Below are 24180 nucleotides of genomic sequence, written 5' to 3' on the forward strand. Positions count from 1 at the left end.
CCTTTTGGGGGTTCTGTGTGCTACTTAATCCCTTCTTTTAAATTAGTTTGAGTGGGCACTTAATTTACAAGAAAGAATTGTGACAGATATACCTTTCCAAGAAACATGTGGAAACACCAAGGTATAGAGAAGAGTACAATTTTGCGTTTTTTTTTTTTTTTTTGAGACAGAGTCTCACTCTGTTGCCCAGGCTAGAGTGTCATGGCGTCAGCCTAGCTCACAGCAACCTCAAACTCCTGGGCTCAAGCGATCCTCCTGCCTCAGCCTCCCGAGTAGCTGGGACTACAGGCATGTGCCACCATGCCCGGCTAATTTTTTCTATATATATATTTTAGTTGGCCAGATAATTTCTTTCTATTTTTAGTAGAGATGGGGGTCTCGCTCTTGCTCAGGCTGGTCTCGAACTCCTGACCTCGAGCGATCCACCCGCCTCAGCCTCCCAGAGTGCTAGGATTACAGGCACGAGCTACCGCGCCCGGCCAATTTTGTGTTTTTTAAAATATTTTTTGCATAGAATTTTATGTCTAGGATTTGGTAACAGTTGCTTCTAGAAAAGAACTGGGAGAAAGAGAAGGTGCCTCATTTTCCATTATAGTTGTCCTGGTACCTGTGGGAAATTGGTTCCAGGACCACCCCCAACCCTAGATATGAAAATCTTCAGATGCTCAATTCCCTTATATAAAATGGCATAGTTTTTGAATAACCTATGCATATTGTACCATATACTGTATTTTTTTATTTCAAAATAGTAAGGGGGTATAAATGTTTTTGTTATACAAATAGGTTTGCAATGCTTGAGTCAGGGCTAGAAGCATGCCCATCACTCAGTGTTCATTGTACCCATTGGGTAGGTTTTTGCCCCTCCCCTCTTCCTCCTCCCCTTCTACCATATATTTCAAATCATCTCTATATTACTTATAATACAGTGCCTACACATCACTTTGTTCTTGTGGATTTAACACAGTAGTTGGCACATGGTAAATTCAAGTCTTGTTTTTTGGAGCTTTTTTTTGAGACAAAGTCTCACTCTGTTGCTTGGGCTAGAGTGCCATGGCATCAGCCTAGCTCACAGCAACCTCAGACTCCTGGACTCAAGCAATCTTCCTGCCTCAGCCTCCCTAGTAGTTGGGACTATAGGTGTGCACCACCACGCCTAGCTAATTTTTTCTATTTTTTTTTTTTTTTTTTTAGTAGAGACAGGGTTTTGCTCTTGCTCAGGCTGGTCTTGAACACCTGACCTCAAGTGATACTCCTGCCTCAGCCTCTCAGAGTGCTAGGATTATAGGCAGGAGCCACTTTTTCGAACTTTATGGACATTTTTTTCCCCAAAATATTTTCAATTCATGGTTGGTTGAATCCATAGTTGCAGGAGGGTTGACTGTATGTGTTTTTGTATGGTTTGAAATTTGTAACATGTACATGGCAAAATAAATGAGAATGAAGGCATAATTGAACTGCTAAATGACATCAATTAGGGGAATTTTGAAAGCTCACTCAGGCAGCCTGTGAAAGATAGATGGGAGGGAGTCAAAAGTAGTTGGAGACCCGGCACGGTGGCTCGCACAGTGGCTCACGTCTGTAATCCGAGCACTTTGGGAGGCCGAGGCAGGAGGATCATTTGAGCCCAGAAGTTTGAGGTTGCTATGAGCTATGATGACACCACAGCACTCTAGCCAGAGCCACAGATGGAGACGCTGTCTCAAAAATAAAAAATTAAAAAAAGAGTGGTTGGAGGCAGAGAAACAAAATAGCAAATGATTACAGTAACTCAAACAAGAAGTGAAGGGGGTATGAAGGCAGTGGTAGTGAGGATGAAGAGGAAATGGGTTTGAGCCGTTAAAAAGATAAATCTAAAGGCTTAATGATTCACATGGGGAGGTACATCAATCAAGGCGCAGAGAAGCAGAACCACTATGAGATACATAAAAAAGGCTTCGTTTACAGGAATTTAACCTTTCCAGTTGGAGCTGGTTAAATGTCTCTTTAAAGTTGCTGTCTGCATCTGATGCTCGAACATCAGGCTAGTTAAACTGACACATTGTAAAGCTACCACTGTGGTTGACTGGGGGTTGGTTCAGGGGTGGAAGTTCTATTCCTGATAGGAAATTCTTCAAGCAAAGCACCATAAAATCCAAGTTATAATCCAAGACAGCCATCTACTGTTAATGGGTACCTACTGCTTGCGCCCGGGCGGGGGCCGCCGTCACGCCTCGGCCTTTCGCTCAATTTTTCTTATTTTCCCCTTCTGCGGCTGCCTGGTCGGCGCTTGCGCAGAGAATTCAGCGCTGAGGTGGCCGAGGTGTCCGGAGGGGCCTGGCTGGGAGTACAGGATCCAAGTGTCTAAAGCCACAGGGGAAAATGGTGGAAAATTCACCGTCGCCATTGCCAGAAAGAGCGATTTATGGCTTTGTTCTTTTCTTAAGCTCCCAGTTTGGCTTCATACTTTATCTCGTATGGGCTTTTATTCCTGAATCTTGGCTAAACTCCTTAGGCTTAACCTATTGGCCTCAAAAATACTGGGCAGTGGCATTACCTGTCTATCTCCTTATTACTATAGTAATTGGTTATGTGCTTTTGTTTGGAATCAACATGATGAGTACCTCTCCACTCAACTCCATTCATACAATCACAGATAATTATGCTAAAAATCAACAGCAGAAGAAATACCAAGACGACGCCATTCCAGCATTAGGAGATATTCCTATTAGTGAAGTAAATCAAATGTTCTTTCTTGCAACCAAAGACCTTTACACTAAAAGCTGAATTGTATGTAGACATGCTAACACCAAGCATTTACTTATAAATGTTTAACATAATTTTGACATAATTATTTTGACCATCTCTCTTACTAATACCCAGTATTGAGATGTAAAAAAAAGTAAGTTGGTCTTCTATTAAAGTTCAATTAATATTGGAAATGTTTTAAAGTATTAGTTATTAATGGACAGAATAAATAAAAGACTACATTACCATAAAAAAAAAAATGGGTACCTACTATGTGTTAGGGCACTTTACATATGTGATTTAATTCTTTCAAAAGCCCCACAAGTTTAGCATTATTATGACATCAATCATAGATAAGGTGAAATTAGAGAAGGAAATAAGCTAAGAGACCCTAAAACAGACAGCTAATAAGTGATGGAGCTAGGAATCAAGATTCTGACTCTTTTAAATGATTTGAGGTCACTATTTTCTCAATTATCCCAAGGGACGGTACATAGATAGAACTCTGTATGCATTAAAGATAAGTTAATTCATTATATACAATGTATGCTGAACGGGTTCACTGCTTAATTCTCTTAGGAATGTGCAGAAAGGGGCTGTGCCAGAAACAGCTGGAGTTTCAGTTATGGTTCCCAGGGATCATCAAGGGATAAAAGTATAAATAGAAAGTGAGTGTTAAGTGTCTGGGAGGGAGAAGTAGAAGAATTGTGAATCTTGATCTGCTGAACTGAATAAAGTCTAGGAAACAGAACCACTGGAAATTTCTGTAGAATTGAGTCTCTTCAGATCTCCAATAAGCAGAATACCAGAGAAATTCAATTTGGCCAATCTGAAGGCTCTTTCCATATTATAAATTTAACACAATACTTTAAGAAATATATTTAATTTTTTAAGGAAAAGATCTATGATTATCTTAAATGTGAAAATCACATCCAATAAACTGGTATTAGTTTCAGGAAGAAGAGGACATCTTATTGCCACATGTTCACAGTCATTTCGCAAGAACTCATTTCAATGAAGGTCCAGAGCCAACTGTAGTCTTGTCCAATCCCCTAAACAGGGGGCCTGGCTGCTCTTCCTGTGTAGTGATTCCATCTGGTTGGGTCCAGCTTAAAGGAAACATCCATGTTCTTCCATGCACATTGTGACTGTGGCTTAGAGGTAGGCACAGAGCCGCTCCAGCTGCCCGGGGTTTGCGTCACTTAGGAACAGCAGCTCCTTTTTCCCATCTTCTGTAGGAGCTAAAATGGAGCCAAACACAGATAAGTAGCAGTTTCCTCCTGCTGCATTGTGTTCTCCAGAAAATTCGGTAGTCAGAGGCTACCTTATCCAGATTACATTCTGACATAATTAGCACCTCCTAAGAGATCTCACTTCTAAATCCGTTTATCCCAATAAGGTACTCTTTTTCTACACAGATTTTCCTTTGTCTCTATTCCTCTATTTCCTTTGTCTCTATTCTCTAATTCAGCATCTATCTCTCCCTCCATTCCAAGGGTATCTTCTGGACTTTAGGACTTTGTCAAATCGCCCAACTCCCTTAGAAATCTGTCCATGGTGCCTCCCAACCCATCACACTGGCTGTAGCTACTTTTATATTCTTCCCTCTACTCCTGTAAAAACCTATTCTAATTACTATTAACTCTCTACTGTCTAGTGATAGAGTGGTCTTTACTTTTCTTCTACATCCCCTCTCACATCTACAGGTGAGGGCAAGGGTAAACAAACAGTTGGAATGCTTTCAGTCAAAGTGGATCAAATATGGAGTTAAGAATTAATTTTTTTATATATACTAGATCAGGTAGGGCAAAGGTTTAGTTTGGTGCTGGTGTGGGCTCTCACATAATATGAATTATTCTTTGGGTATCTATCAACTGAATCTATCAGCACGAATCTATCAACTGAAGTTTGCTGAATGAATAAATGCAACAAAGAGAGTGTGGCAGTAACCCAAGCACCTGGAAACTCTGCCCAATGGCTAGACTTGGCTTTGCTTCCTTCTTTAGCATGAATATTTTATTCTGGTCTAAGATGAGAAATTTAGGGAGAAATATAAACTCTTTTGTAAATTAAACCTTAATCACCTCCCACCCACCTTTCTGTATTAATCTTAGCCCGAAATAAGTCAAGATAAAGGAAAAAAAGATGAAATATTATAGGCTACTGCTGAGGGAAGAAGAGATCAAGCCTCTGATACAGTGGGATTCTACTGTGAGCATAAAGCCCTGATAGAAAAAATTAAACAACTGACCTTTCTCATGTTGAAGCCAATTGTTCTCCAAGTAATACTGAAGACAGCTTTCAAATTCCTTTGGGTTATAGTTGGAAACCAGGATGGGGATAAAGGGATCCAGGGCATCAAATCCTTCCTGGAGAAGAAAAAGGATGAAGACACAGTATTAGTTACGGAACAAATCAGCAGAGGGAGAAATTCTACTTAAGTACTTTGAGGGCAAGGTCTTTGTTTATTCTTTTCTTCTTTTTTTTTTTGAGACAAGGTCTTACTCTGCTTGTCTGGGCTGCTGCAGTGCAGTGGTGTGATCATAGCTCACTGCAGCCTCTAACTCCTGGGCTCAGGCGATCATCCTGCCTCAGCCTCTCGAGTAGCGGGGACTACAGGCGCACATCATTATGTCCGGCTAATTTTTTAAAGTTTTTGTAGACAGGAGGGTCTTACTATGTTGCCCGGGCTGGCTGTGAACTCCTGGCCACAAGCGATCCTCCCACCTCAGCCTCCCAAAGTGCTGGGATTCCAGGCATGAGCCACCGTGCCCAGCTGTTTTTCTTCTATTCAACTTTACTCCTCCCTCTCTGGCTACCCTGCCTTATATAGGACTCTGCATGTGGTAGCTTGCTACTGTTGCTCTATGTGGCCACAAGTAGTATATTTAAAAAAGAGATAATGCTTGAGGAGGGGGATGCCACTTCTCTGAGTATAATTTTTATTTCTGGAGAGTTCTGACTTTTGAAATAAAGCTAATGCTTCATGTACTCAAAAACAGAAAATAAAATTAACAATGTGGAAAAAGACCCTAAATAGAACATCAACAGAAACAAATCAATTGATCCACCTGCATTTCAAATTTCAAATATACCACTGAAGGGGAGGAGAAAGCCAAATAACATCTGAACAGAGTATTTGGAGTATAGACTCTTAAAGACAAAAACTAAACAAATATCAAACTCCAGTTAGTGAGGGCAAGGGAAAAAAACCCTCTAGTTAGCAGCTTCTTTTTCACAGAGTCAAGGTTTAGCAAATATGAACTACTTTTAACATATTCCAGGATTCAGCTAATAAGTAAATACATGGCTATTGAGAGCAGATATCTTTCCTTTAAGTTTCCACATATGGCATTGAGGGAGAAGATTTCTTACTGTCATAGATGAGAGTTACAAATATCAAAAGGGGAAGGATATAATGAATGCTGTGATGCTAGTGTGGAACTGGCAAATATCAATGTGAACTCATGGTTTTTGACTCCAGGTAAAGAAACAGACTTAGATATGTGTGGATGTGTATATATGAACATATATACACACACAGTTCATGCATACATATAATGCATGTACGTGTACATGAATTTTTTGTTTGAGACCCAGTCTTGCTCTGTTGCTTGGGCTAGAGCGCCATAGCACCAGCCTAGTTCACAGCAACCTCAAACTCCTGGGCTCAAGCAATCCTTCTGCTTCAGCCTCCCGAGTAGCTGGGACTACAGGCGTGTACCACCACACTAGGCTAATTTTTTCTATTTTTAGTTGCCTGCCTAATTTCTTTCTATTTTTTAGTAGAGACAGGGTCTCACTCTTGCTGAGGCTGGTCCTGAACTCCTGACCTCAAGTGATCCTCCCGCCTCAGCCTCCCAGAGTTCTAGGATTACAGGTATGAGCTACCACGCCCGGCCTGTGTACATGAATATATTTACTAGCTCTACTGAGAAGGTCAAGAAGAAATGAAACCCCAGTAGCAATGAGTATACCTAGCTCTCAGGTCTTGGTTTCTAAATACCATTCTCCTCTAAAACAAACTAAGGATCTTTGGGGAAATGGCTGATTCCAGGGTTGGGATATGGAAAGTATAAGATGAGTCTGGAAAATATTCTTATGTCAGAAAGTAAAGAAGTGCTAAAAGAATGATGAGGACATGTCAAAAAGATATAGAAGCCAGCTTTAAGGAGCTTGTAATAGCCAAATCTGGGATAATTTAAACATCAAAATAAAAAATGACAGTAGGCTTGGTGGTGGTTCACATCTGTAATCCCAGCACTTTGGGAGGCCACGGTGGGAGGATTGCTTGGGGCCAGGAGTTCGAGACCAGCCTGGGCAACGTAGTGAGACCTTGTCTCAAAAAAAAAAAAAAAAAAATTAGCTGGGCATAGTAGTGTGCACCTGTAGTTCTAGCTATTCAGGAGTCTGAGGCAGAAGGATTACTGAACCCAGGAGTTGGAGGCTACAGTGAGCTATGATCATGCCACTGTATTCTTGCCTGGGCAACAGAGTGAGATCCTATCTCAACAACAACAAAAAGATAGTAGATGTTTAGAATCCATTATATAAGAATCCACAAGTCCACACTGAAAGAAACAAATAAATAAATATATAAAGCAGAAGGTAAGTTTCCACTTATAACAGAAAGCCAAAAATAATACATATAGAAGAAACGATGGAGCTAAAAAAATCTCCAGTTGGCCACTGTCATAATAACTGATTTAGGAAAGAATCACTAATGTAATGGATACTAAAATTAGTAGGTGGAAGTCTGAGAAGTAACAGGATCATTATTACATAGTCTCATGGTATATCTCAACAAGATACTTATTAATTACAAAGGGAAAATAGTAACATTACTTAGGAGAAACCAGATGGATACCACCTCAACTAACTATTCAGAATTACATCACTAGTAACGGGAAAAACAGATTACAAGTGCCTTCTGATATGATGCATTCACTAAGACACACCATTACTTCTACTCAGGAGGAAACGTCAGACCTCATAAAATGAATGACTTACAAAATAACTGGCATGTACTTTTTAAAAAATATAAACATTAAGGTTATTACAGACAAAGACTGAAGAACTGTCACAGATTAAAGGAAACCATATAGACATGACAACTTAATTTAACACATTATCCAGAACTTTCTTTTTCTATAAAGGATATTGAGATAACTGGCTAAATCAGAGTAAGTTCCACAGATTAGGTAAAAGTATTATATCAATGTCAATTTTCTGATTTTGATAATTGTGCTATGGTTATATATTAGAGTATCTTTGCTTTTAGGAAACACATTAATTGGAGGGAAAAAGAGGCATCCTGTCTGCAGGTTACTGTCATATAATTTTGGAAAAAAATGTGGAAAGAGAGGAGAAGGATAAAGCAAACACAATAAAGTTTACATTTAGAAATCTGGGTGAAGGGCATACAAGAATATGAGTTTTCTCTATGTCTGAGATTATGTAAAAATAACTAAATCAATAAAAAGATGTATCTTTAGAATAACTAAGGGGAAACAAATTTTCTTATAACTTGACCTTTCCCAGCAACTCCTGGGGCAGATAGGCTCTCCGGGGTTTAAAGAGAGACCCAGTCTGGCTCAAAGTCAACACAATGGCGCCTCCATGCTGAAAGAAAAGAGAAAACGCTGAATTGGAAAAAGCTAAAGAAGATAGAAAAATGCAATGTAATCATCTACAGATTTTTTTTGCATTATAGTGTAGTGGCAGTATGGTCTGACACAGATAAATGTCAACTGAATTGGTTATTAGTTCTAGATTTGGCTCTGACAATAAATTGCTACATGATCTTAAGTTTATCACAACATATTTTTGGGTCTTAAACTCTTTTCCACAGAAGGTAAAGAAAATATAAAAACACTTTAAATAATTGCAAACAAAATAAAATTAGGCTAATATTTAAATAAAATGGTTTTGAATATGCTTACTCGAGTCCAGTAGAAGGATTAGAAACCAAATACATAGATTTTTAAAAAATTAACTGCCATGTGAGTTGCATTTAACTCACACTAGTTTTGAGCCCGGGGCTTTGTGAAGCATATGTAACTCACACACCTCTTCACCTTGGGAGCTCCGAGAACCATTTTTCAAGTTGTATATAACTCCCAGAAAACAATAAAAAATAAGATTTTTTTTTACTAAATTAGAAAGGATTGTTTTGTTTTTGAAGTTTTTATTCTATTTTTGTAATAAAACACCGTGGCCCCAAGGAAAAAATTTTTTTTCTAGTGTGGCAGTCAATGTGTTAAGCCAGACCTTATTCCTAACATGGTACAGTTATGGAATTAAATAAAAGAACTTTCTGTCCATAAAATTAGAGAACGGAAAGTATTAGCAGTGAAGTAGTAGGATATGTTTTAAACAAAAGCACGTTTCTTTCTGAAATGCGTTAGGCACCATATACACTTACCCAGTCATTTTTTACCATTTTCCTCAGGTTGTGAATAAGTGCTAATTCCTCTGGGGCAATCTGCACATTGGTCAGTGAAAGAGAGAAGAGATCATTACTTGCTTTTCCTGGATGCTCTCCTGAGACAACTAATTGACAACAATAAAGAAAATCCTCAACGACTACATAATCATAGTACCTGACGTTACATCGCATAAGCCACATAGTTGCTGGCTCTAGAACTTCCATGCTTCTGGACATTAACAGTCACCAAGAGAGAAAACACCTACTTCCCTAAACCACCCCCTTCCTTGGTGCTTCTGATCTTTTCTGCTGAGACAATACAGCCTCATTTTGAAATGAAAATAGAAAGAACAAATTAAGAACGAAAGAAAACACAGCTTCTGCTGTTATGCTCTTTCCACAACACTCTCGCTTAGTTTTCAATGAATGGTGGAATTCTTGGCATGAAAGCATTGCCGCCTTCTTCTGATTCCATTTTCATAGTATATCTTTTTTTTTTTTTTGAGACAGAGTCTGACTCTGTCACCCAGGCTAGAGTGCCGTGGCGTCAGCCTAGCTCACAGCAACCTCAAACTCCTGGGCTCAAGCAATCCTCCTGCCTCAGCCACCTGAGTAGCTGGGACTACAGGCATGCACCATCATGCTCAGCTAATTTTTTCTATTTTTTAGTTGTTTGGCAAATTTCTTTCTATTTTTAGTAGAGATGGGGTCTTGCTCTTGCTAAGGCTGGTCTCAAACTTCTGACCTCAAGCAATCCTCCTGCCTTGGCCTCCCAGAGTGCTAGGATTATAGGTGTGAGCCACCACACCTGGCCTATCTTTTTTTTGTTTTTGTTTTTGTTTTGAGACAGGGTCACACTCTGTTGCCTGGGCTAGAGTACAGTGGCACGATCACAGCTCACTGCAACCTCAAACCCCTGGGCTCAAGTGATCCTCCTGGCTCAGCCTCTTAAGTAGCTAGGACTACAGGTACACATCATCATGTCTGGCTAATTTTTAAAAAACTGTTTGTAGAGATGAGGCCATACTGTGTTGCCCAGGCTGGCGTTGAACTCTTAGGTTCAAGCAACCCTCCTGCCTTGGCCTCCTAAAGTGCTGAGATTATAGGTGTGAGCCAGTGCACCCACCCTCTATTTTCATTGTGTATCTTAATTCAAATACTCTTAGGGCAAGAAAATATATTTTATGGGTTATAAGGCTAAGACCCAGCCTCTGTACGTGATAGAACCAACAATCAGGGAAACTAATAATAGAGAAACCCAGTTTTCCTACCGGGCTTTTATCTTCTCTTTTCAGAGTGGTCCTTCCCCACAGAGCATTGATTCCATCCACAGCTACAAGCAGGCGAAAAATTCCCAAAGAACTTTGCCTCTTTAGCTCTTTCAGCACAATCCCAACTGCATCTGTGGCGTTTCTCACCCGTGTTATGCCCTGTTGGGAGAGATAGTGGCTTACAGTGTTGCAGGAGGTCTTCTTGGATTATGACATGGTATACATTCAGTGTCTTTTCTTTTACCTGTTCAACTACTTCTCCCAGAAGACTGCCTTTCTCAGTGCTTTCTCTCTTATTCCAGACATACTTCTCTTGAACTTTTATCTAAAAACAAGCAAGCAAAATAAAAACGAAAAAAATGGTTACTTTGCCTAAGGGTAAACCCATCCCTTGAGAAGGTTGGAGGCTAAGGTTAATAGGAGTCAGTTTTAATCTATGTTTCAGGTCCTGTTAAGAGACTTCAGTATGGAAGTGAATGTTTTCTAACCCATTTCTGTCTGGAGCCTTGAAAAAACAATACATACGACTAAAAAGGTCCAGAATGAAGCTTTGGCATCTGCTTTTTCTTTCTTTTTTTTTTTTCCCAAGAGATAGGGTCTTGCCCTGTCATGCAGGCTAGATAGAGTACAGCAGTACCTCTAGCTCACTGCAGCCTCAAATTCCTGGGCTCAAATGATTTTTTAGCCTCAGCCTCCTGACTAGCTGGGACTATAGGCATGTACCACTGTGCCTGGCTAATTAAAAAAAAAATTTTTTTATTGACAGAGTCTTGTTATGTTGCCCAGGCTGGTCTTGAAGTCCTGGCCTCAAGCAAGTCTCTGCCTCAGCTACTGCAGTAGCTAGGATTATAGGTGTGAGCCACCACGGCCAGCTTGACATCTGCATTTTTAATAAGCTCTTAGGTGACTTCACTTTGTACCAAGCATTGAAAACCCCTGGTTTAGAGATCCAAGAATCACTGGAGTAAAGAGCAATTTTGCCAGTACATTTCTGGTTCCTGAAAAAGATCTTATCTGGAGAAAACCATGTAGTTGGAAATCTGCTTGTGAAGGATTTGAGGCTGTAGCTTGAAAAGTCAATGCATCAATCTGGATTTCACTTTGCTACCAACAAAATGAGAAGAGTTTACTGTGTGCACAAAATGTATGAAAAAAATACAAAATGATATAGTTATTCCAAACTATAATATCAGTTCTCCACAGTCTACCAGTATTCAGAGTACAAAGAAGACAGAATCTATGTAAAGACTATTCAGTATCAAATTTCTGGGAGTCTAGTCACCTGGTTGAGGAAGCGTTCATTTGTAGTTTTGAAATTCTTTAGCCAGGCTGAAGCCTGTACGGGTTGATCAAAACGCTCTTTGTTGTAGGTGGACTGTAGAAGATCCCGGCAATTTTTCACCCAAAGATGAGCTAAAAAAAAAAAAAAAAAAAAAAAAAGGCACAAGAAAAAAAATAAAAAAATAAAATATTAAAGATTCCAAAAAAGGAATATACAGCTAGAATTTAGAGTGTAAAATGGAATATATATTTAAAAGTGATTGATAAAAAACATTGGCCCAAATGATGGCATAGAAATAATTCTTCTATATTTTTTCGAAAGAAAATAAACTAGGTAGGAACTGACTGTTTTCAACTTGAAAACTCTATGCCTCTTTAATTATGGGAAATGACTTTAGTTTCCCACATATATTTCTTTTTTTTTTTGAGACAGAGTGTCGCTTTGTTGCCCAGGCTAGAGTGAGTGCCGTGGCGTCAGCCTAGCTCACAGCAACCTCAAACGCCTGGGCTTAAGCGATCCTACTGCCTCAGCCTCCCGAGTAGCTGGGACTACAGGCATGCGCCACCATGCCCGGCTAATTTTTTTTTCTATATATATTTTAGTTGGCCAGATAATTTCTTTCTATTTTTAGTAGAGACGAGGTCTCGCTCATTGCTCAGGCTGGTCTCGAACTCCTGACCTTGAGCGATCCACCTGCCTCGGCCTCCCAGAGTGCTAGGATTACAGGCGTGAGCCACCGCGTCCGGCCCCACATATATTTCTTAAAGCCTTCTTGCTTCAGAGGTTTACTTTTTTGCCTGGTCCACCTTGGACTAAACATTTTCATTAGAATCAATACATAAGGCATACCAAGTGGATTAAGTATCACTTCTGCTTACTGGCAGTTTTTAAAGCTATATCATAAAATGTGGCTGCATAAAACATTGAACAAGAAAGGAATAGATACAAAGTGTGAGGGTTTACATTTTTAAGATCTATACTGACAACTCTAGAATGCTGATAAGTAGTAAAAGTCTCTATAGGTACTCAAAATTGTTAACTGATGGCAAAAAAAAAAAACCCTGTGGTGACATCTAAGGAAGGAATTTATGCTCTTGGGCACTGAATATCAAAGTAAGGACTACTTGGTATGAAAAGACTTCAGGAAGCTTTTAGTTAGATTTCCTCTTGTCACCTTTACTTCATCTTATAACCTGGCTGGCACTAATATGATGAAGAAATCATGATGAACTAGCTCAGACCGCTCTGCATCTACAGCAAAGGCTTTTCCTTTAGCCATCTGAGCCCTGTCAGAAAATTAAAGCCACAGGACTACCACAGTAACAGGGTAACTAAAACTGACACAGAGAAGAAAAGACAGGAAATTCTTACCATCAGGAATATGTAGTATCAGCCAGTCCTGTTTTGCACAGAAATGAATAACATGGCAAAGACTAAGGGTTTTTCCTGTTCCCTTCTCTCCATCTAAAGTACTTGTTGTTAAAGAAAACGTCACCAGAAGGAGATACTTCTACTGTCAAGTACTCTTGCATTTCTTCTTTTCCCTCATTTCAGAGGAGAAGGCATTGGCTCAAGAGGGCTCATGCAAGCAGGAAAGGATACAGACAAGATATCGTACAGCTGGATAAGCAAAATTTGTGTTTTTTAGGTAATGCAGAAGCTCGAGGGCTGGTTTCCTTACCATCAGGCAAGCTTCACCAAACGTCTTCACCTGACAAAACAGGGAAGAAGGAAGGAGAGGGTGAGGTGTGGAACTTCTAACCATTTCCTGGTGTACACATTAAGTCTAATACAGCAACCAAGAGCAATAGGTTGTGTGTCTTTAAACTGAAATACATTATTCTAGTAACATAATAGTTAGTTAGCTTTTGATTAATCCTGTTAATGAAGCACAGGTATTCAGTTAATTGAAATTTATAAATAATCCAGACACCTCATAACTACAAATACCACTTAGGGTCAATGTAAATATGAAAAGCATGTCAGATGTTCAATAAAGTATCTGATAAATAAGTATTCATTAATTGTTTATTTATTTTGAGACAGGGTCTTGCTCTGTTGCCCAGGCTAGAGTGTAGTGGCATCACTGTAGCTCACAGCAACCTCAAACTCCTGAGCTCATGAGATCCTCCTATACTAGCCTCCTGAGTAGCTGGGACTACAGGTGTGTGCCACAATGCCTGGCTAATTTTTTCTATTTTTTTGTACAGACGGGCTCTTGCTTTTGCTTAAGCTGGTCTCGAACTCCTGGCCTCAAGCAATCCTACTGCCTTGGCCTCCCAAAGTGCTGGGATTATAGGTATGGGCCACTGTTCCCGGCCTTAAAATTTATTTTTGGTTATTTCTTATTACTATAACATCTAGACTTCTGTAAAACTACATACATGGTAGCTCAGGAGCAAGCGTGACCAGCCACCCCGCAAAACTATGAGGTCATACCTCCTGTCACCAGTATACTGCCATTTCAAAGATTTATGTATTCATTCCTCTTTTGCTACAAGTATATTTTGGTGGAAAAATTTGGGAAGCATTGCTATGTGTGTGAAAGTGGTTTATAAATAAAGTATTTAATTATATCTACTACTAAGAATAAGTATCTAACAAATACTATTTGTAAGTATATCAGGTAAAGTGTAAAATAGTGTTGATATTTTTAAAAGAAGTCCCAACGAGGCCGGGTGCGGTGGCTCACGCCTGTAATCCTAGCACTCTGGGAGGCCGAGGTGGGCGGATCGTTTGAGCTCAGGAGTTCGAGACCAGCCTGAGCAAGAGCGAAACCCCATCTCTACTAAAAATAGAAAGAAATTATATAGACAGCTAAAAATATATAGAAAAAACTAGCCGGGCATGGTGGCACATGCCTGTAGTCCCAGCTACTCGGGAGGCTGAGACAGGAGGATCCCTTGAGCTCAGGAGTTTGAGGTTGCTGTGAGCTAAGCTGACGCCATGGCACTCACTCTAGCCTGGGCAACAGAGTGAGACTCTGTCTCAAAAAAAAAAAATAAATAAAAGAAGTCCCAACGAAACAATTAGATTGGTGTAGGCAGGAATTGACAGGTTAAGTCCAAACTTAATGGAAAGTGCAATCTTCAAAAAAATGATACTGATATTGAAACAGAAATGCCATTTAGGCAATATGACAGTACTAAAATACATCAAACAATAATATGGAGTTGGCCTTCATGTTAACGGAAATTATGAAAAGAATGAATAAGTCCTTCCAGAGCACTGGTGGTTAAGCCAGTCTGAAAACAACTTGAAGTGGTTAATTAAAGATAGGACCTCACAACCCTGAAGCTAAAGAATGTATGGTGAATGTCTTGGAACAGTTTAAAGTGCCATTACAGATGATTTCTTCTGGTTGTGTTCTATTTTTGATCTTCCCCCCCACCCCATCAATCAAAGTTTATTACACCAAAGTTGGAGCATGTTCCTGGGAAAAGCACAAACCTCAGAAGCATCTGTGATCCATGTTCTCTCCTGTTTTCAGTCTTAACAAAATTTTGGATTATAAGGCTACCTATGGTCTAGAATTAACTCCCTTATTGGTGTTACTTCCTTATTAGTTATCTAATTTTCTGAAATAAAACACATTGAGGAAATGACATCCTCTGTCTCCTAAGCTAAAAATCATCTGCATAGGAAGGTTTGCTGTTTCATTAAGCAGGAATAATTTCTTTTCTTTTCTTTTCTTTTCTTCTTTTCTTTTTGGGACATAGTGTCACGCTGTTGCCCCAGCTAGACTGCAGTGGTATCATCATAGCTCACTGCAACTTCCAACTACTGGGCTCAAGTGATCCTCCTGCCTCAGCCTCACCAGTAGCTGGGACTAAAGGCATGCGCCACCATGTACGGCTAATCTTTTTTTTTTTTTTTTTGAGACAGAGTTTCGCTTTGTTGCCCGGGCTAGAGTGAGTGCCGTGGCATCAGCCTGGCTCACAGCAACCTCAAACTCCTGGGCTTAAGCGATCCTATCGCCTCAGTCTCCCGTGTAGCTGAGACTACAGGCATGCGCCATCATGCCCGGCTAATTTTTTTTTTTTCTATATATATTTTAGTTGGCCAGATAATTTCTTTCTATTTTTTTTTTTTTTTTTTTTTTTTAGTAGAGACGGGGTCTCACTCTTGCTCAGGCTGGTGTACGGCTAATCTTTTGTATTCTTTGTAGAGACAGGGTCTTGCTCTTGCTCAGGCTATTCTTGAACTCCTGACCTGAAGTGATCCTCCTGCCTTGGCCTCTCATAGTGCTAGGATTATAGGAGTGAGCCACTGTGCCTAGCCTAAGAAGGAATAATTTCTGATGCTGAAAATAATTCAGCAAGAACTAGCCAGAAGCTAGCCAACTGTACCAATAAACTATGCTTGCAGTTAATCACAAATTCTTTCAATGACTATAAAGCATTCCAAGATTACACTCTTTTGGTTGAAATTATGGCCATAAAAGAACATTTTCTGAAAATCCATTGAGAGTGAAGAAGAACTATGATGCATCTAATCAAAATATCACGTCTAATCATCTCAGAAACATACTATGATTTTGTTTTTGTGTAGCATATTAACTATTTTCATGACATTTTGCCAAGGCACATATTAATTTTAAACAATTACTTGCAAGCCAAAGTTTTTAATAACTTATTGGGTAAAACAAGGAAAAAAATGTTGGTATTGTTTATTTATATAAGAATATTTACCTGGTTCCATAAACGATTTAAGATGATTAATAGAAAGATAAACATTAGCGTACAGTAATTGTACTATTCACAAAAGACAAACAGCCGAATTTCTGTTTTTCAGATTCAAATTTCATCTTTTATAGTTTTCCACTCATTTAACCCCATCCCTTTGCTACCGACAGCTTGTACTCTGGGCTTCCCCCAATTCTATTCCCTGTTTTGAGCACCTGCATTACAAAGCGAGGAGGCAGGCCGTGGGGAAACACAGTCTTCAAATCCTGGAGGGGGATGCTGTAGTGCTGACCCTCGTGCTGTTCCCCATGCTTAGCCTAGGAAATAAAAGTGCAGACAGGTACAGCAGGCACACAAAGTGACCAAGACTTTGAAAAGTTAATAGGGCTCGCTAGACCACATTCATTTCTTAGCTGGAAAAGATATCTTTCATTTTTTATCTAGACAAAAAAGCTGGTTGCTGTTCCCAAATCCAGTGTGTCTATAGAGGTAGTGGCCTAAATGAAGTTGGTTGCTCAGTAAAGTAAACCCTAGATATAGGGATAGCAGAGACAATTTCTGCCATCTGGATTCTTCTGTGCTGTGTATAGAGATGCTCCAGTCATGTGACAAGATCATCTGCATGCTGCTGTTTCCATAGAAACCCCAGAGGAATTGGCAGATAAAGGGACTACAATTATAGAGAAAGCTGAAAGACACTTCAGTGACTTCATTCATTTGTTCTATTTCATTTTGTGCTTGTGAAAATAGGTAAATGCTAAAGACATATTTAAAATACACCCTGCTGAGATAGTGTTTTGGGTAATGAATTATTTTTGTCCTCTCTGCATGGCCTGTATTAAGATGGGAAGACTCAGAGGGCAGGGGCAGGGACAAAAAAAGCTATTGATTCCCTTCACATTAAAGCACACACCACACATCTAAATTCATTTATGAGAAGCAGGAACAATGCTGGGGAAGGAGAAAAGAATTCAATATCCAGCCTAATGGGACCTGAACTAGAAAATGCAACATAAGATACTGCTGGAATCTTGGCTTCTGTGGACAAAGTTCACTTTAAACGCTGCTTTTCTCGTATCAAATCAAGTTATTTCCCTCTCCAGACACTAGGAAATCCATTTACAAAGGTAGAAAACAGTATCAGATTGCTTACTAGAAAAACTGCATTCTATACCTGCCCTGCTGTGTGATCTTGGGCAAGTAATTTGATTTCTTTAGGATTTGCCATACCAGAGATTGGTATGGCTGGTCATTTGTTTTGTAAATAAAGTTTTATTGGAACAAAGCCACACCCCCATTTATTTATGGCAGAGTTGAGTACCTGTGACAGAGGCCATTACAGCCTATTAGCCTAAAATATTTACTACCTGGTCTTTTAAGGAAAATTTTGCCACCCAACGTATCTACTCTATGCTCAGGAAAATCTGTGGCACTGGGTGAGTTCACTAGCAGGGACTAAATCAGAACAGATGTGGACTGCCCTAAGTACTTTACAGTTAGCACAGCATCAGACAGGGAAGATCCAGGTTCCAGAGTGCTATCTCAGGTGCACTATCTCTGCTTAGTGTCTTTAAGTTTCAGTTTTCCTGATACGTAAAATAAGGATAGCACACACATTGTAAGCCCTGAGAAACCCCATACACACGTTAGCTACTCACCGGGTCACTCTCACTGGTGCGGGAAATAGCTCTGTGACTCTCCAATGGAACCTGGTTATCTAGGTGAGCAGCAATGCTTTGGGGTGCCTGGGTTCCCGTATGTAAAAAACATCCAGGGTCCAGCTATAAAAGAAACCATTTTAGTATTTTGGAATTATTAGGCTTTCTATGCTTGCTGTAACACTGAGGATGTGTGAGTCATGTCTGCAACAGGGAAAAATATCATTAATATACATTTTAATTCTATGTAAGAAGGATCTTTGCTATTATTTATAATTGACTACGTCCAATGACATTATCCATACTGTCTCTCTGTTCCAGCCTGGGTACTGCCTTATCAGGGCTCTGTCCCATATGGAAACAAACAATTCTGTTAGAGAGATTGTTCAGGAGGTTACATAGTAGAGCCATTAACAATCTAAAGTGGGAAAATTCTTTAAATGCACTTGCCCAGTCATGAATGGCTGTCATATTGTGTACTTCTCAGCTGTCAGTCACCTCAGTTATCAGGGGATTAGTGCAATGTTCCTCACTATTTGATAGCTATAATTACATGCCCTGTAACAATTTTCTTGCTAGCTGTGCCTTGGAATAAAGTATTTTTCATTAGAGACATGTAATGAGGGAGTATGTAAGGCATCCGGCTAAGTCAAAGTAAATTGCTCTACAGGCAACTTAGTGAATTGTCTAGCAAAACCTCTGAACCAGGTGGGAGGGGAAGAATGAGATTTTAGGAGACAAATCTGAGAAAATGTTAAGTGGAGAACCTCAAAATTGAGCTCAAGAATAACAGGCTTTATGTAGAAAGTGAACAGATGCCAGTTATGGGGAAAAGATTAGAGTATGAAGCCAGGAAAAGCAAGGGAACAGGGATATAAGAAATGGATGTAATAAGAGAGTTGCTTAATAAATCAATAGGTAATATGAAAGCTACTTGTATTTATATTTAGTCTCACCAATCAGCTTCTTGAGTGCAGAAAATATATATAATTTTTATAACATCCTGTCTTTTTTTTTTTTTTTTCTTAAGACAGCATCATGCTCTGTTGCCTGGGCTAGAGTGCTATGGCATCAGCCTAGCTCACAGCAACCTCAAACGCCTGGGCTCAAGCGATCCTCCTGCCTCAGCCTCCCAAGTAACTGGGACTATAGGTGCAGACCACCAGACCTGGCTAATTTTTTCTATTTTTGGTAGAGACAGGGTCTTGCTCTTGCTCAGGCTGGCCTCGAACTCCTGACCTCAAGCGATCCTCCTGCCTTGGCCTCCCAGAGTGCTAGGATTACAGGCGTGAGCCACCGAGCCTGGCCTGTACCATCTCTTCTAACACTTATACCCATTTTATGAAAAGACTTCAAACTCCATATGTAAATTCTATCTCCTAGGCCAGCCTAGGTAATATACTGAGACCCTAGCTCTTAAAAACAAAACGAGAAAAGAACAAAAGCTTGGATGGTTCCTTACTGATATCAAAATAAGTCTCAAATTCCTTAGCCTGACAATCAAGACCATTGTGAAGTCAACCTACCTTTTTAGGCTCTTCCTTCATAAGCTCTATATTCTAGCCATATGACCATGTTAAAACATGTAATTCATTTTTATGCCTCTGTACCTCTGCTCATTCTACTTCAAACTCCCTCTCTCCCTCCTTAAATCTTACCCCCTCATCAAGGCTTATCTCAAATGCCACATTCTCAGTGAAGATTTGCCAGACACCTCCAGTCAAAGTAATTATCTTTCCTTCTCTGCTAATAGTACTTTCTTTGTATTGCATGGCAGTTTTATTCTGCCTTGAATTGCAACCATGGCTATTGTTAACTGAGTATCTATTAGACGCTAGGCAACACGGTTTTTACATATACTATTTTTGAGCCTAGAATCCTAGAAGGTAGGTAGACATCACCCTTGTTTTATGATGGGTGAAAACAAGGTTCGGGGAACTTAAGTAATTTTGATTGAGGTCACTGTACTGGCAGGTGATAGAGCCAGAATTTACATCCAAGTTGGTCTGACTCCAAAATATATTTTTTAAAGATTACATCATATTAGGTTATACATGTTTGTCTCCCACTCTAGGCCACATACTAGGAAGAGAAGGAGTCAGATTTTATTTATCTTTGTATCTATCTCCATCTCCAAGTACCTAACACACCACAAATACTTAGTACCTCTAATAAAGAATCTTTCATTAAAGACATGTAATTAGGGAGTATGTAAAGCATCCACTAAGGAAAGTAAACTCCTCTATAAGCAACTTAGTGAACTATACACAGAAATCTCTGAACTATTACTTACATATTTTAATATAAACCATACTTATACACTTATAACAGTGTAAAGTAATAGAGTTGCTGTAGCTTGGCTAAGACCTGTATGATAGAAATTAATTCTATAGGAGAGACAGCAATGCTCAGCAAATATCCAAATACTTTTCTATATTTCTTAGTCTCCCTTGCAGAAAGAAAGTCATGTGATTACTTCTGGCTAAAGAGCTGTGAGTGGAAATAATTTGTGTTATTTCTAGTCAGACCCAGTTAAGAGTGGGTATAAATTCTCTCTTTTCTTCCCTTGCTGTGGCAAGCTTAAAAGCTACATGTTGAGATGTATCCCAAGAAGGTAAACCTTTATTTCTGCATCCAGCCCCCAATCTTGCCTGCAAAGCCTTTCTGGAACAGCAAAAACAAAGCAAAACACATATACACAACCCAAACAATACCCTTTGTTGTGTTAAGCCATTGAGAATTCAGGGCTTGTTACCTCAGCACAGCAATCTGAAGAACACACCTTAGTACTACTATTGCTACTCAATTTTATCTAATGGGGAGAAAGTACCATGTCTCTTTAAAAAGTCAAGTGGAAAACGAAATATTCAAGGGCCACCAGGTGGTGCTATTTCTACAGTAATTTAATCCGATGACTTTTTACTTACACTATATATATAAATATACATATTTTTTTTAAGAGACAGAGTCTTGTTCTGTTGCTCATGCAGGAGTACAGTGGCACAATCATAGCTCACTGCAACCTCAAATTCCCCGGCTCAACCAATCTTCCCACCTCAGCCTCCCAAGTAGCTAGAACTATAGGCACATGCCACTACCATGCCTGGCTTTTTTTTTTTTTTTTTTTTAATGCATGTAATGATTTATTTATTTATCTATGTATCTATTTATTTATTTAGAGGCAGAGTCTCACTGTGTAGCCCTGGCTAGAGTGCAGTGGCATCATCATAGTTCACCACAATCTCAAACCCCTGGGCTCAAGCAATCCTCCTGTCAGCCTCCTGGGTGCTAGGATTACAGGTGTGAGCCACCATGCCTGGCCAATTTTTAAGTTTTTTGCAGAGATGAGGTCTCATTATGTTGCCCAGGTTAGTCTCAAACTCTGGGTCTCAAGAGACTGCCTGCCTCAGCCTCGTCAGTAGGTTGGATTACAAGTGCATACAACTGTGTCTGATTTAGCTATCCCATGCCTTTGTGTGTGTGTGTGAGCCCGGGTCTTGCTCTGTTGCCTGGGCTACAGGGCAGTGGTGTGATCATAGCTCATTGCAACCTCAAACTCCTGAGCGATTTTTTAAATTTTTTGTAGAGACAGGGTCTCACTATGTTGCTCAGACTGGTCTGGAACTCCTGGTCTCAAGTGATTCCCGCCCCCCCCCCCCCAGCTTCCTAAAGTGCTAGGATTACAGGCGTGAGCCACCACACCCAGCCAGTCCTACTTTTTTTGTTTTTGTTGTTTATTTTTATTTTTTGAGACAGAGTCTCACTCTGTCACCCAGGATAGAGTCCCATGGCACCAGCTTAGCTCACAGCAGCAACCTCAAAGTCCTGGGCTCAAGCAATCCTCTTGCCTCAGCCTCCTAAGTATCTGGGACTACAGGGGCACACCACCACGCCCGGCTAATTTTTTTCTACTTTTAGTAGAGACGGGGTCTTGCTCTTGCTCAGGCTGATCTTGACCTCCTGAGCTCAATTGATCCTCCCAGCTCTAAGTCCCAAAGTGCTAGGATTGTAAGTGTGAGCTACTGTGCCCTGGCCTCATTTTTAATTTTTTTAAATTTTTTTATTTTTTAGGCTAGTCAAGTGAAGCAGTGGAAGTGGAGAAGGAACAAAGGAATCTGTAACTGGTTGTGATCAGTTTGTTCTAAACACCACTGCACTCAGACCAGCCAGTTATACTTTTTTTGAAGCAAATTAAAAGCTCGCAAAATGGAATCCTTACTTCTTAGAGTGTTATATATGGCATCATCCAGCTAGTCTCTTACTTCCAGGGAAAACAACCATATGTACAATTGCCTCTGCACAGTTCCAGAAAGAACATCATGAGGTTCCTGAAAGAACAGCATTCATGGGCCAATCTAGAAGGTCAAATTGAACAAAACTAAAAAAGCCACAAAACTCCTCTCACCAACATATTTCTACAGTCTCGCCTCAGGTCCTTGTCATCTGGTATTAAGAATAAGGAAATTTTAACCTTGTAATATAATCAGTTGAGGCCAGAATCCACCCCTCTTTTTTGATTCTTGCTTTTATTCATTTTATATAATAATAATGCATTATCTTATGTACATAGGCTTTTCATGAACCCCTGGGGGGAGGGGGACACCAGACAGGAGGAAGTGCTCCTTTCCTATGAAATCTAATCAGTAATTAAATAATCAGATGAAAGTAACCAAGTCTTTCTGGCTCAGTTCTCATCCTTCAGGATTTAGCTCTGGGAAGACTTCCTATGGACTTAAGAACATGGACCATAAAATGCACCGTACTATAGTACGGTGGTTAGGCTGCAGCCTTTTTTTTTTTTTTTTTTTTTTTTTGAGACATAGTCTCTCTGTTTCCCTGGCTAGAGTGCAGTGGCGTCATCAGAGCTCATAGCAACCTCAAACTTCTGGGCTCTGTGATGCTTCTACCGGCACATGCCACCACACTCGGCTAATTTTCTTTTTAGCAGAGATGGGGTCTCGCTCTTGCTCAGGCTGGTCTCAAACCCCTCACCTCAAGCAATCCTCCCCACCTCAGCCTCCCAGAGTGCTAGGATTACAGGAGTGAGCCACTGCACCCGGCCAGGCCACAGGCTTTGAAGTCATACAGACCTGGCATCTAGTTGGGGCTTTGCAACTTCACAGCCTGTTTCCTTAGGTAAAGTATCTAAGCCATTCTAATCTTAAATTTCTGCATCTGTGAAACAAGGATACTATCTATTTCATGGGTTGATCATGAGGAAGAAAAGCACTTAGCACAGTACCTGCCACATAATGAATGTCCAAAAAGTAGTAACTATGATTAGTGAAATGAGTCATCTTAGAATTCTGAATACCTGCCATATGGAAGGTACTGAAAATCTATTTGGTAAAAAAAAAAGAAAAAAATGAAGTAAACCAACAGAATGGTCTTTTTCATATATAATTTTATTATTTTATTCTATTATCAGATGCTAAAGATCTAAATTAGCAACTTATTTTTCTTTTAAATAATTCACTGAGGAAAGATAATCATAATCCAACTAGAGAAATAATAAAAGTTAATAAAGATAACTACAGTCAAACTTACTTATGTTTTTTGGAAAAATGTTAATTTTCCTTTCACATGGTAAATTCTTAAGCACAACAGAGACCTATTAGTTAAAGATATTTAGTTTTGTGTGACTGGTACACAAAAAAAATAAAAAAATAAAAAAATAAATAAAGATTTTTAGGGTAGCTGGGAGTGAAGTATACGAGTAGAGAAACGGAATTGTGACTGTTCTTTTTAGTGTAAACTTGTAAAATAAAGCACTCGTTAGCAGAAGTTCTCCAGAGCATTTAATTCTAGATACAATAAATCCATCTAAAAACAAGAAATTCACCTAAAGGCAGTTTGCATAAAAGTCAGTTTGGACTTACCTTATGGACCCTGGAGATAAGCCTTGGTATTCCTTTCAGCATAGTCCTTGTACTCTTAAAAAAGAGAGAGAAGGTAAGCCACAAATGGGAAAAGATATTTGTAGCATGTAAAACTGATAATAGATTAATATCCAGAACATATAAAGAATGCCTACAAACTGACAAAAAGCAATGAGCTAAAGCCATGAACAGGCATTTCACAGAAAAGGAAACACAACTGGCTAGTAAACTCATGAAAAGATTTTCCACCTCAT

At 39.6% G+C, this 24180-nt stretch overlaps 1 protein-coding gene and 1 pseudogene across 1 annotated transcript in view; one reads left to right on the forward strand and one right to left on the reverse strand.

Annotated features, from left to right (window-relative positions):
- Positions 1-2188: 2188 nt before the first annotated feature.
- On the forward strand, positions 2189-2911 carry LOC138389931 (phosphatidylinositol N-acetylglucosaminyltransferase subunit P pseudogene; annotated as a pseudogene).
- A 559-nt stretch (positions 2912-3470) lies between these two features.
- DAP3 (death associated protein 3) overlaps positions 3471-24180 on the reverse strand; it is a 34999-nt gene continuing 14289 nt past the window's right edge. The window contains exons 2-13 of the mRNA XM_069480460.1: positions 23927-23980; positions 18048-18170; positions 16605-16706; positions 13307-13415; positions 13076-13168; positions 11705-11835; positions 10667-10747; positions 10423-10581; positions 9149-9208; positions 8257-8346; positions 4976-5093; positions 3471-3965 (exon numbers count right to left, since the gene is read on the reverse strand). Coding sequence (XP_069336561.1) covers positions 3880-3965; positions 4976-5093; positions 8257-8346; positions 9149-9208; positions 10423-10581; positions 10667-10747; positions 11705-11835; positions 13076-13168; positions 13307-13415; positions 16605-16706; positions 18048-18170; positions 23927-23968 — 1194 coding nt within the window. The 5' untranslated portion in view covers positions 23969-23980 and the 3' untranslated portion in view covers positions 3471-3879. The remainder of the gene's footprint in view (positions 3966-4975; positions 5094-8256; positions 8347-9148; positions 9209-10422; positions 10582-10666; positions 10748-11704; positions 11836-13075; positions 13169-13306; positions 13416-16604; positions 16707-18047; positions 18171-23926; positions 23981-24180) is intronic.

The sequence above is a fragment of the Eulemur rufifrons genome, chromosome 8 (genome assembly GCF_041146395.1).
Source record: "Eulemur rufifrons isolate Redbay chromosome 8, OSU_ERuf_1, whole genome shotgun sequence".
In the NCBI taxonomy this organism is placed as follows: Eukaryota; Metazoa; Chordata; class Mammalia; order Primates; family Lemuridae; genus Eulemur; species Eulemur rufifrons.